The sequence below is a fragment of the Cetorhinus maximus genome, chromosome 9 (genome assembly GCF_964194155.1).
Source record: "Cetorhinus maximus chromosome 9, sCetMax3.hap1.1, whole genome shotgun sequence".
Lineage (NCBI taxonomy): Eukaryota > Metazoa > Chordata > Chondrichthyes > Lamniformes > Cetorhinidae > Cetorhinus > Cetorhinus maximus.
This window is the reverse complement of record NC_135887.1, coordinates 97832824-97845808: the sequence shown is the minus strand read 5'-3', so window position 1 is coordinate 97845808 and position 12985 is coordinate 97832824. Positions and strand designations below refer to the sequence as shown.

Sequence of the window (12985 nt, the reverse complement as noted above, 5' to 3'; positions counted from 1 at the left end):
CTACATAGCCATGCACTTAATCTGTAATTCATATCACAATTCTTCCAACTATTAGCTTTAATATATTAAAATATACATTAAAACAATTTGCCAAGTAACATTTGAAGAAAGTGCCACTGCTGCAGTCACAAAGACTGAAAACTTATACATGTCACTACAGCTGTCAACATTCCTCCCCCTCCTAAATTAAATTACATGGATGAAATGCAAGTAGAATTTTAAGAAGTTAAGCATGCCACATGATTCAGTTATAGAGGGCAGAAGTACTACAAGGCCATAAAAATATTTTTTAATTGTGCGGTGCACAATTATGCCAGCTGTGCAACATGCTGGTAAGCGGGGGGAGAGATCACCAAGTGCTTCTACTCTTTATAATGTTTGCACAGGCCGCCATTCAAGACACTTTCAAGATGAGGCGTGAAACGTAAGATAAAGATTTACCTGCATTTCACAAATGATTTCGCAGCCACATTTTTAAAATTTCCACCCTATAAATATACTAAAGAGCACTCTGATTGTGCTTTTCTATTTCATGTTGAGGTTATGCAGTACAAAGTTTATTTTCATCTCAATGGCCCTGTACAAGGCCAAAGGCAGAAGCAGAAGAATGAAACAAATGCTCTGAGACTCCAGAAGCTGTGAATAGGAAATATTTTTTCTAGCTACAATGTTTGGACCAATATGGAAAACCATACACTTTTCAATAATAAATTCCATTTAAAATTCACCTCAGATCTTAAAATAACAAAAGGACATATAACCGTGAATCTGGAAAGATAGTTTTAATTAAACTAGAATGGTAAAATCTGAGAGTACGACCTTAAGCTCCAGTAACCACGAGATTAACTTTAATAGTTCCTTCATGCTTGGAATTGTCCACATAAGAAATGTATATAATAAACATCAGCCCTGTCTTAGGTAATGTGGCCAATAAGTGAAAGACATAGTGTGGATATTTGTAAAATAATATCTGAATATGGAACTATAGGCTGGAGCATGTGTTAAGTAGAACAGTTGAATAATACATTGATTGGGAGAGGAGGTCTTCAAGTTAAAGTAAAGAAATCTCTAAAACCGACAGCAAAGGTCGGCTAAGCAAAAAAAAAACAAATGGGGTGCTTAAAAGTGATGGGAAGACATGAATAATTAAGAAGTTAGGAATCAGAGGATAATTCAAACAGAACTGTTCCACTATGCAGTAACTTACCAAGGAAGTCACTAGACAGACAGCATAAATGGTTTCAAGTGACAATTCTGAAGAAAGGAAGGCTGAATGAACATAAGACGTAAGAAATAGGAACAGGAGTACAGCATTCAGCCTCTCGAGCCTGCTCTGCCATTCAATAAGATTATGGCTGAATTTCTTGTGTTTTGAAGTCCACATTCCAATCTACCCTCAATAACCTTTGGTTCCCTTGCTTAACAAGAATCTATCTACCTCTGCCTTCAAGATATTCAATGGCCCCGCCTCCACCACCATCTGAGACAGAGTTCCAAAGTCACACAACCCTCAGAGAAAAAAAATTCTCCTCATCTCTGTCCTAAAAGGGCGACCTCTAATTTTGAAACAGTGCCCCCTCATTCTGGAATCACCCACAAGAGGAAACATCCTTTCGACGTCCACCTTGTCAAGGCTTTTCAGGGTCTTGTATACTTCAATCAAATCACTGCTCACTCTTCTAAACTCCAGTGGAAACAAACCCAGTCTGTCCAGCCTTTCCCAATAAGGCAGCCCACTCATTCCAGGTATAAATCTAACAAACCTCTTCTGAACAGCCTCCAATGCATTTACACACTTCCTTAAATAAGGAAACTAAAACTGCACACAGTGAGGTGCAGTCTCACCAATGCCCTGTATAATTGAAGCATAACATCCTTACTTTTATGTTCAATCCCTCTCGCAATAAAGGACAGCATTCCAGTAGCCTTCTTAACTACTTGCTGTACCTGCATACTAACATTCTGTGACTCATATACTAGAACACCTAGATCCCTCTGCGCCTCAGAATTATGCAGCCGTTCTCCATTTAAGTAATACTCTGCTTTTTGTCCTTCCTGACAAAGTGAACAGCTGCATATTTTCCCACATTAAACTCCATTTGCCAGATCTTTGCCCACTCACCCAACCTATCTATATCCATCTGCAACCTCATGTCTTCTTCACAACATACTTTCCTACCTACCTTTGTGCCATCTGCAAATTTAGCTACCATGTCTTCACTCCCCTCATCTAAGTCATTGATGTTAAATCGTAAAAAGTTGAGGCCCCAGTACAGACCCCTGTGGGACTCCACTCATCACATCCTGCCAATCCAAAAAAGAGCCATTTATGCATACTCTCTGCTTTCTGCCAGCCAGCCAATCTTCTATCTATGCTAATACGTTACCTCTCACACCATGCGCTTTTATTTTCCGTAATAACCTTTGATGTTGCACCTTATCTAATGCCTTCTGGAAACCCAAGTACAGCACGTCTACAGGCTCCCCTTTATCCACTGCACATGTTACTCCTTCAAAAAACTCCAATAAATTGGTTAAACATGATTTTCCTTTCACAAAACCACACAAACTCTTCCCGATTGCCTTGAGCTCTTCTGTGTGCCCAGCTATAACCTCCTTAACGATCGATTCTAACAACTTCCCCATGACAGACATCAAGCTAACTGGCCTATAGTTTCTTGTTTTCTGCCTCCCTCCCTTCTTGAATAGAGGGGTTATATTTGCTACTTTCCAGTCTGATCGAGCCTTTCCAGAATCTAGCAAATTTTGGAAAATTAACACCAGCGCATCGACTACCTCATTAGGCACCTCTTTTTAAGACCCTAGGATGTAGTCGGTCGGGACCCGGAGACTTGCCAGCCTGCAGCTCCATTAATTTGCTCAGTACCGTTTCCCTGGTGATTTCAATTTCACCCAGTTCCTTTCTCCTGTTCACCTCCTGATTTGCAGCTATTACTGGAATGTTTTTTGCATCCTCTATGGTGAACACAGAAGCAAAATATTTGTTAATTTCTTCTGCCATTTCCTTATTATCTACTAATCTATTATTAACTCCCCACTGTCACTCTCTGGAGGACCAACACTCACTTACTTACTTTTTTCCTTTTTAAGTACATGTAGAAACTCTTGCTATCCGTTTTTACATTTCTAGCTAGCTTCCTCTCATATTCTAACTTCTTTCTCCTGGTTAACCTTTTAGTCATTCTCTGCCGTTCTTTATATTCCGACCAATCATCTGTCCTGCCACTCATCTTTGCGGAGTTGTATGCTTTTTCCTTAAGTTTGACGTTTTCCTTAACTTCTTTAGTTTTCCACAGATGATGTGATAAAAAGGTATCATGAGGCCAATCTATGCAAAAAAAAACGGGTTTGATGGTCCCAATGACATCTTTGTGTTTCTACAAATATTGCTACCTTACACATGAAGTTTTGCAACCACCTTCAGTCAGAAGTGCCAAGTGGATGATCCATCTCAGCTTCCTCTTCAGGTCCCCAGCATCACAGATGCCAGTCTTCAGCCAATTTAATTCAAGAAACAGCTGAAGACACTGGAAACCATAAAGATTACAGGGTTCTGACAACATCCTGACTATAGCAGTGAAGACTTGTATTCCAGAACTAGCCGTGCCCCTTGCCAAGTGGTTCCAGTACAGATACAACACTGGCACTTACCTAACAATGTGGAAAATTGCAAAGGCGTGCCCTGTCCACAAAAAGCAAGTCAAATCTAATTCGGGCCATTCTGCTCTCAATCATCAGCAAAGTGACCGAAGGTGTCATTGACAGTGCAATCAAGCAGCGCTTACTCAGGAATAACCTGCTCACCAATGCTCAGTTTGGGTTCCACCAGTGCCACTCAGCTCCTGACCTCATTATAGCCTTGGTCCAAATATGAATAGATGAGCTGAACTCCAGAGAGGAGGTGAGAGTAATTACCCTTGACATCAAGTCAGAATTTCAGCAAGTGTGGCATCAAGAAACCCTAGTAAAACTGGAGTCGATGGGAATCAAGGGGAAATTACTCTCCACTGGTTGGAGTCATACTTGGCATAAAGGAAGATGGTTGTGGTTGTTGGAGGTCAATCATCTCAATCACAAGACATCACTACAAGAGTTCCTCAGGGTAGTATTCTAAGCCCAACCACCTTCAGTTGCTTCATCAATGACGTTTCCCCATAATAAGGTCAGAAAGGGGATATTTGCCGATGATTGCACAGTGTCCAGTACCATTTGCAACTCCTCAGATGCTGAAACAGTCCATGTCCATATGCAGCAAGACCCAGACAACATTCAGGCTTGGGCTGATAAGTGGCAAGTAAAATTCATGCCACACAATTGCCAAGCAATATATATCTGCAACGAAAGACAATTTAACCATCTCCCCTTGATGTTCAATGGCATTAACATTGACAAATCCCCTACTATCAACATTCTGGGGTCACCTATGACCAGAAGCTTAACTGGACCAGCCATATAAATACTGTGGTTACAAGAGTAGGTCAGAGGCTGGGAATTCTGTGGTGAATAACACACACCCTTACTCCCAAAGCCTGTCCACCATCTAAAAGGCACGTTAGGAGGGACTTGCCTGGATGAGTGCAGCTCCAATAACACTTAAGAAGCTCAGCACTATCCAAGACAAAGCATCCTGCTTCATCGGCACTCCATCCACCATCTTAATCTCTCTCCACTGTGGGTGCACAGTGGCAGCAGAGAATACCACTACAGCTCACCAAGGCTCCTGCAGCAGCACCTTCCAAACCCATGACCTTTACCACCTGGAAGAACAAGGACAGCAGTGGGAACATCATCACCTGCATGTTCCCCTCCAAGTCTCACACCATCCTGACTTGGAAATATATCACCGCTCCTTCACTTTTGCTGCGTCAAAATCCTGGAACTCCCTTCCTAACAGCACTGTGTGTGTACCTATACCACATGGACTGCAGTAGTTCAAGAAGGCAGCTCACCACTACCTTCTCAAGGGCATTTAGGGTTGAGCAATAAATGCTGCCCTTGCCAGCAACGCTCAAATACCATGGATGAATAAAAAAACTGCATATGCAGTTGAAGTATTCATGAAGGAATTAGATCAATCACTTCATTCAATAAAGAATACAATGATAAGAATGTGGAGTAGAAAACAATCAAGAATAGCATGATTAGATTCTGAAACTGGTGTAGATGAGTAAAGTGAATCAGCTGAATGATTATTCTTTATTCCTATAGTGTTTCTTCATTCCTGTAATGTTATTTTGCTAGGTTTTACAGTCTCGTGAACTGTCAATACCTTTTTGCATTAAAATATTGAGCCATCCAATAATTAAAAAACTTTGAATGAGGATACCTGAAAGTGACAACATTGCAATTGACATTCTGCCAAAAACTGAAATATAACATAAATATTACAATCACTTTCTATTTCAAATTTGAATTGTGTAGGTGGTATAATCCACAGAAACAGAATACAAGGACAAGATGGGCTAATTGTCCTCAACTAAATGTTTTATATAATAATGAACTTAGTTTAAATTACATTCAGAGTGTCTATGTTATTAATGTGACATCATCACTTCCTGCATTGGTACCATTCTCAACTGTGAAGCTTGTGCCCCACCTGTACAGCTCATTTTGAAAGCTAATATTAATCTAGGATGTCTTCTCTGTCTGCTGGATGAAAGGTATTTAATGACATTGAACACAATACAGTATACCACTGCTTCACTCAGGGCTCCAAATATATTCTAATCTCCCGGTTTAGGTTTCTGCTAACAGTGCCATATCACCAGCTCAAGTTTCCTTTCAGAACTTACTTCAATTTTGTCTGTTTTGGCATCACCCCAATAAAGTTTGTTTTCAGCATAGTCCAATGCCAAGCCATTGGGCCAACCCAGAGAGGTGTTTACCAGAATTATTCGGTCAGAGCCATCCAGGTTTGCACGTTCTATCTTCGGGTTTTCACCCCAATCTGTCCAGTACATATAGCTGTAAAAACATTGATAAAGTTAATTATTGTCCTTGATTTTTGTTTAAATAAACTCAAAGCAACAATACAAATCACTGCTTTCTTCGCAATAATGTTCCAGGAATTTTGATGACGACTTTTTTGTCAATAGATCAATTTCTCAATAGTTGGTACTTAAAAACAGCAAACAACTTTACCACCTGTATACTTTAAAACATAGCATGCAAAAGACATTTATACCATTATATTTTTTATCCTGAATTAATATTTAAATAGTGTTCACACCAAAAACCCTTGTGCACATACCCAGTCACTGGATTAAGGACAATTGCTCGAGGTTCATCAAGACCTTCTGCTATCAGTATTTTTCTAGATGTCCCATTAAGCCGGGTCACTTCAATGCGGTCAGCTCCTGTATCAGTCCAATAAAGATTTCGTGCTATCCAATCAACAGCTATTCCATCAGGATGGTTAATTTCTGTGGTCACCAATGTCTGGGCTCCTGAGCCATCCAGAAATGCACGACGAATAGCTCTAACTTCATCATCAGTCCAGTAAATATATCCCTCCACTGGATCATAGTCTACTGCTATTGCATGTCGAATATCATCGAGCTGAAGAATAACATCTGTGAAATCTGGCATGTCCAAGGAGATACGTCGTAGGTCTGTTCTTCTTGCAAGCAGCAAGACCTCTTCAGCACCTATTGTAGGATAGAATAAATGTTTGTTCTAAGGTTGCCTCTAAACATAACAATTGGCAGGCAAAATATATTCAGCTGTGAATCTTGACCATTTATACAGTGAAAACCAAAGAAGATTAACTATGTTTTGTCCTCCACTCCAAACAAAACAGGAAAATAACTACAGACACATTCATCCCTAGGTTGAATGGCAATGAATATAAACAGGGGAAAGCATTTTATAATGACATACCTTATAACAGAGATTTCATGTATCATTTAAAATTTTTTTTTAAAAAATGACCATCAACCTTTATTTTGTTTCTCTTGGTTCAGCATATATCCTTGTTTAAAAGTGAGTAGCTATCACCTAATTAGATTGATTAAAAGGACCTGCTAGATCTGGATTAGTATAAAAAACTGAAATTACAAATTCATGGAACCACACACACACACCATCAATTTTGGTTAAAAAGTACTTAGCCTTCCAGACTCCATACTTGAGGTCAACAATTTCAGATTATAACCTCTGCCCCCAGCGTTTCAGACAGCAGCTGCAGGTGATGATTCTGCTATTCCTATTTACCCCTTCTGTAGATGGATCTTTTATTTCTTTACTTGCCCCATTACTGCTTTTTGTCTTACAGTATCATCACGTTTGTCATTTAATTACTGCTTCCTTCTATCATATCCCAGACCTCTTTGGATAGACCTCTATCCAGACCATATCCCCAGATCTCTTTTGTTCTTCCCCCTACCCTCTAACTTTTCCCTGTCTCTGTAGCTAGTTAAAAATGGTTACATCGCTAACATTTTCCAGTTCTGATGAAATGTCATCAACTCAACTGTTTCTCTAATCACAGATATTGCCTAGCCTGTTGAGTATTTCCAGCATTTTCTGTTTTTTTTTAAAAAAAGTTTTAGTCTGTTTGTCCAGATAAGTCAATCATCATTTATTGCTTAATATAAATATTTGCAGACAAATAAGCAGAACCAAAATCCTCATTTTCAATCATTTAGTTTCTAAAAAGGGTACAGAGGTTGAGATTTCGTCATTAAGACATTTAAGATTATAGTTTTTATGCCAAAGTTTATTCAACAGATTGTAATTTTGTTATCCTAGCATCAGTTATCTGCCTTTTATATATTGAATCCCCTTTCACAAATGAAGTTCAAGTGATACAAAGTTTTATTTGAATTCATCATTCCAAAAATAACATTTGATCAAAAGTTGTGAAGAATAAATCACCTACATTGTGAAACTGTAATGCTCTATGCCTAAGCATGTCACACATCAGCATGAACATTCACACCTAGTGCTCTTTCATCATGACAATTACTTAGTTCACTGGAAAAAGATTAAAGTGATTTTCTTAAGCAATAATTATTCAGTTGAATGTTCTACCAGCCTGCTGGAGGCATTAAGGTGATTTTGAAGAATTGCAAAACTCAAAAACATACACACAGCATGATAGTAATGCAGAATACTTGCTATGCTGTGAAACAGTGATAATCCACTCCTGTTTATTACCATTATTTGGTTTTAAGGCAGCAATTTCTTAACACCTGTACAAGCAAGTATGCTTTCTTGGTAAGAATGAACAAATGTGCATTTATACAGCATCTTTCAAGATCTTTGGATGTCCCAAAGTGTTTCACAGCCAATGAAGCACTTAGCTAAATAGTAATCATTGTTGCAATGTAGGAAGATACAACAGCCATTTCATGCTCAAAAGCCCCACAAACAGCAATGAGATAAATGACCAGATAATTTGTTTTGTGAGAGTGCAACCACTGAGACATGCTTGCCAATTAATCTAGCGTTTTCCCAACTGAACTACTGTCTTTGCTCATTAAAAATGTGCAACACAGTGGCATATGTTTAAAAAATGTATATAGTTATAAGCATGAAAGACTATTTGCTTAGACAACAATCAGAAAGAGCATTAATCACTTTAGGATCGTCTTAAAAAATTCAACTTTCCAAGAAAGGGCAGTGATACGCAGTTTAATAGATGGTCACAAAGATAAAGCTGCAACTCAATCATGGAGTTCCAATTTGGTCATACCAGGAAAAATCTTATGTTTATATCAGAACCCAGAAATGATGTCACAGCTTTTGTACATTCTATTTTTGTATATATTTCTATATATGGAATTTGACATGAAAACATTTATTTCAAGGTGCAGTTAAGGATACATAGATGAGTTTTACATAATCTCATGTGAAGCTATTACTGCCAGTTTGAATGGAAAATAACTGGCTGTGCATAATCAGAAAATTTCAGGCACAGCACAACTGTTACACTTTAATCAGACAAGCAAAAGTAAAAGGCTACCAGCCTTAATCTATGGTCGCAGGAAGCATTTATACTGCAACTTCCAATCGAAGACTAGTAACTGAAGCTCACTTTTTCATCTGTCAAAATTGTGTTTATATTGCTTGGCTCCTGACTGGCTGGAAATCTAATTGTCCTGCTTAGGAGAGGTATCAGTGCCGGCACTGATACAAAATTGCACAGACCTCTTTCCTGACAGAAATTTAAATGGAGCGGAAGAACAAAGCTCTGCTCTGCACTCTAAATATTTAAATTGAGGTCACATAGGTTTAAAAGGTACCAGACTATTTGACTACAGACATTGCAAAGAATTCAAAAACCTTTTAATTTATAATACACCAAGCATAGTTTTTTTTTAGACGAAACATTCTAACACTCTCACTATTAATTCAAAAAGCAAGTCAAAACTCAAAACTGTTTATTGGGTTTTCCCTTCAATGTTAAATTCTTGATGTTTATACAGACATACTTTCAATTCCATTGTAAATATAATATCTTTACTTGATAGGTGACAGTAAGAACATATTGATGCATTTGTATGAAAACTCAACAATATTATTTTAACAAGGTGTTACCTATTCATATTAAAAGGGCTAATGCCTTTCAGGGAACACTTTCATACGAACATGTACTTCAGTAATGATGCACAGCATGAATTCAAGCCACAATCTTCTATTGATATTCATTTGCTCTAGGTAAGAAGAAGGCTTGGCAAATTGCTTCCAAGCCCCTAACAAAGGCTCTCCTTAGGTGGGTAGAGGAAAATATGCAAGAACAGCCTGTGAAATTAGGTCGCCAAATTCCCCCCTTCCCTTCTCAGCAAGTGCTTAGTCTCCGTTCAGCATCATCCAGCGATAGTGCAGTTCAATCAGGAGTTTAACATGTGGGGAAATCATAGGTGTGAATCGATAATGTCAGTGAGTTGGAGCTTTAATGTGCTATGCCATCAAACTTTCCCCTATTTAAAGTGTTATTAATTAGTGATGCAATTGTTGATTTATAATGACACAATTATTCCTATCATGCTGTCAATCTATCCAAATAAACTTTAGCTACAAAATTATCAGGGAGCATGGATTCCTATCCAGGTGTCCTTATTTATACTCTGCTCAACTGGTACCCAGATACAGGAGTATTTTCAATGCCTCAGCTGGTGTATGGCGGTGTATACTGAAAAGGGGAACTAGTCAGGGTGGGGTAGAGAGGAGTGGCAGATGTAAGGACAGAGGATAAACAACTGTTTTTTCCCCGAGATTAAATTCCTTTTATTCAATCTTGGAATTACGGTAATGGATGATACAAACTAGGCTGTTCTGCTCTCTACCTAAAGAAAGGGAGTATTGTGAGCTGAACATCTACAAGAGGCCAAATTTATGGGTATTCATAGAAATGTTACACAAATTTAAAATAAAATCTTTGTAAAGGAGCAGAAATTCAAATTCCCAAAACGAATAGTTTGAGCAGGCCCATGATCCACCACCACTACAAATGATAAATTCTTGCATGCTACTTAAGAGTTCAGTCACAACCAACATGCTTTATACTTTGGAAAGCTAACCAAATATTGACAAGTGTATTTTAATACAGACTTAAAGGAAAACTCAAAATTTTTCAAGAGCCCTCCTGAAGCAACTGACAGCTTTAAAAAAAAGAAATTTAATTCTCTAATAGGCCCTAAGAAGTAAGGTGAATGCAGCTATCAATGCATTCCTATGCAATGGCATGGAGGTGCTGGATACAAAGTCTAAAAGTTCAGATTTCAGTCCTGCATCAATTTCAGATTGAATTCAATTGCAAGGTTATACCACCTACGCAGGTCAACAACAACTTACATTTATATAGTGCCTATAGAAAAATGACCAGGGTGTTTCAGAGAGACCTTTAAATGGACTAACCATGAATGTAATCAAACAACAATCCTTTATTTTTTAAATTATACTCAGATAATTTTACAGATTCATAATCTAGGACTCCTTACATAATTACAAAAATTTATCCGCGTTTAAAATTGACAGAAGAAATAATCACTTGTACAGCAGAGAAGTATTATTTCAAATGCTGTGAAAGATAATATTCAAGGAAATAAGAAGCCTGTTTAGAATTCCTAATATTTTGAAAATGACACTGTGCTAATTTTTTTTGCTATTTTATTTGATTGCTTTTAGGAGTGAATTTTACATGAGAGACTGGAGTGTACAAAATAAATCAGTGCAAGCTGCCAATTTTACTTTAATTAGTTTTGAAATGCAGCTTGTAAACATCATTTAAATGGTTATTGATTGGAGTTGCATTATTAATAGTCATGCTTCAGTGCTGAAATGCCAGTTAAATTACATTTGTAAAATTTCAGTCCGGAGTGACAAGAAAAATGGGAGAACATCCCACAAGTTGACAAAGATGCTTTTTCATCCTCCTCTGCACCACTTCACATTTGACAGGTGACAAGACCGTTTATAACATAGTAACAAATGTGCCAATTTATCAAACTAATGCAAACAAATGTAAAGCGCAGCCTCAGTTCCCCCAAGCCCTGCCAGAGCTCCTTGCTATTCCTGTCCCGTTTGTCTTTCTGCTAATCAGATTAGTACAATGTGTCATTGTTTCATCCAAATTCTCAGTCAACGCCGCTGGGAACTCTTGTCCTTTCCACTCACTAACTGTGTAATGAAACAGGCCGTGAACAACATGGTTCCAAAGCTATTCTTCCTGTCTTTTAAATGCAGGAAAGAACGTCAACATTGTAATACTTATTGCCTGAATGGCACTAATTTCCAGCTTTCATACGTGCTATGCTTGGACCTGATGTGATGCGTGCGTTGAGAAGGGGTTGTTTATTTTACAATCTGTGCCTTAGTTTTAATTTACAACTAATGTGCCAGGAAGCTGTTAAGGTTACAGAGTGAATGCACAATGTTGGCACTTTTCATTAGGCAGGCTAAGTGTTTCAAGACTGTGGATGCACCAATAAGTTTGAGTCTCAACAACCACCATTCATTATAATGAATGCTTGTTTTCAAACAATGTTGATCTTTTATTAGGATATTTAACTCACAAATAGAAAGAACATGCAACATTTTGAACTTAAAGCACCACAAAGACAAAAGAACTATTGTTATCACAAGATTTTTAAATATAGAAAGGAAGGTGAGAACAACATTTCTTTTTTCAACCTTTCTCCAAGTATACTTTTCCCTTGTTTTTGTGTAACTCAAGCACTCTGCCTAGAACACTGGCAGTCGAACTGTTTTCAGATTTTCACCAAAGCTGGTTTAGAACTAATTGCATAAATATGGGAGTGACTTAGGGTGATTCTTCAATATTCTTTGAGGGAAGGTGCTAAAATCTAAAATGGTGTAAAATTATCTGAGTATAATTTAAAAAGTAAAGGTTGTTGTTTGATTACATTCATGTTTAGTCCATTTGAAGATTTAAGTCTCTGTGAAGCACCTTGGTCATTTTTCTATAGGCACTATATAAATGCAAGTTGTTGTTGACTTGCATAGGTGGTGTAACCTTGCAATTGAATTCAATCTGAAATTGATGCAGGACTGAAATCTGAACTTTTAGACTTTGTATCCAGTACACCTATGCCATTGCATGGGAATGCATTGATAGCTGCATTCACCTTGCTACTTAGGGCCTATTGGAGAATTAAATATTTTTTTAAAAAGCTGTCAGTTGCTTCAGGAGGGCTCACAGACATGGTTTGAGTTTTCCTTTAAGTCTGTATTAAAATACACTTGTAAATATTTGATTAACTTTCCAAAAGTATAAAGCATGTTGGTTGTGACTGAACTCTTAAGTAGCATGCAAGAATTCATCATTTGTGTTGGTGGTTCATGGGCCTGCTCAAACTATTCATTTCGGAAATTTGAATTTCTAGCTCCTTTACAAAGATTTTATTTTAAATTTGTGTAACATTTTTATGAATACCCATAAATTTGGCCTCTTGGTAGTCCCATGACTAAAAAAAACTCAATGGATCCAAATTAAGCCCGT

General features: G+C 37.8%; 1 protein-coding gene across 1 annotated transcript in view; it reads right to left on the bottom strand.

Annotated features, from left to right (window-relative positions):
• LOC144684851 (low-density lipoprotein receptor-related protein 5-like) overlaps positions 1 to 12985 on the bottom strand; it is a 226903-nt gene that overhangs the window by 83283 nt on the left and 130635 nt on the right. The window contains exons 6-7 of the mRNA XM_078549165.1: positions 6272 to 6668; positions 5814 to 5985 (exon numbers count right to left, since the gene is read on the bottom strand). Coding sequence (XP_078405291.1) covers positions 5814 to 5985; positions 6272 to 6668 — 569 coding nt within the window. The remainder of the gene's footprint in view (positions 1 to 5813; positions 5986 to 6271; positions 6669 to 12985) is intronic.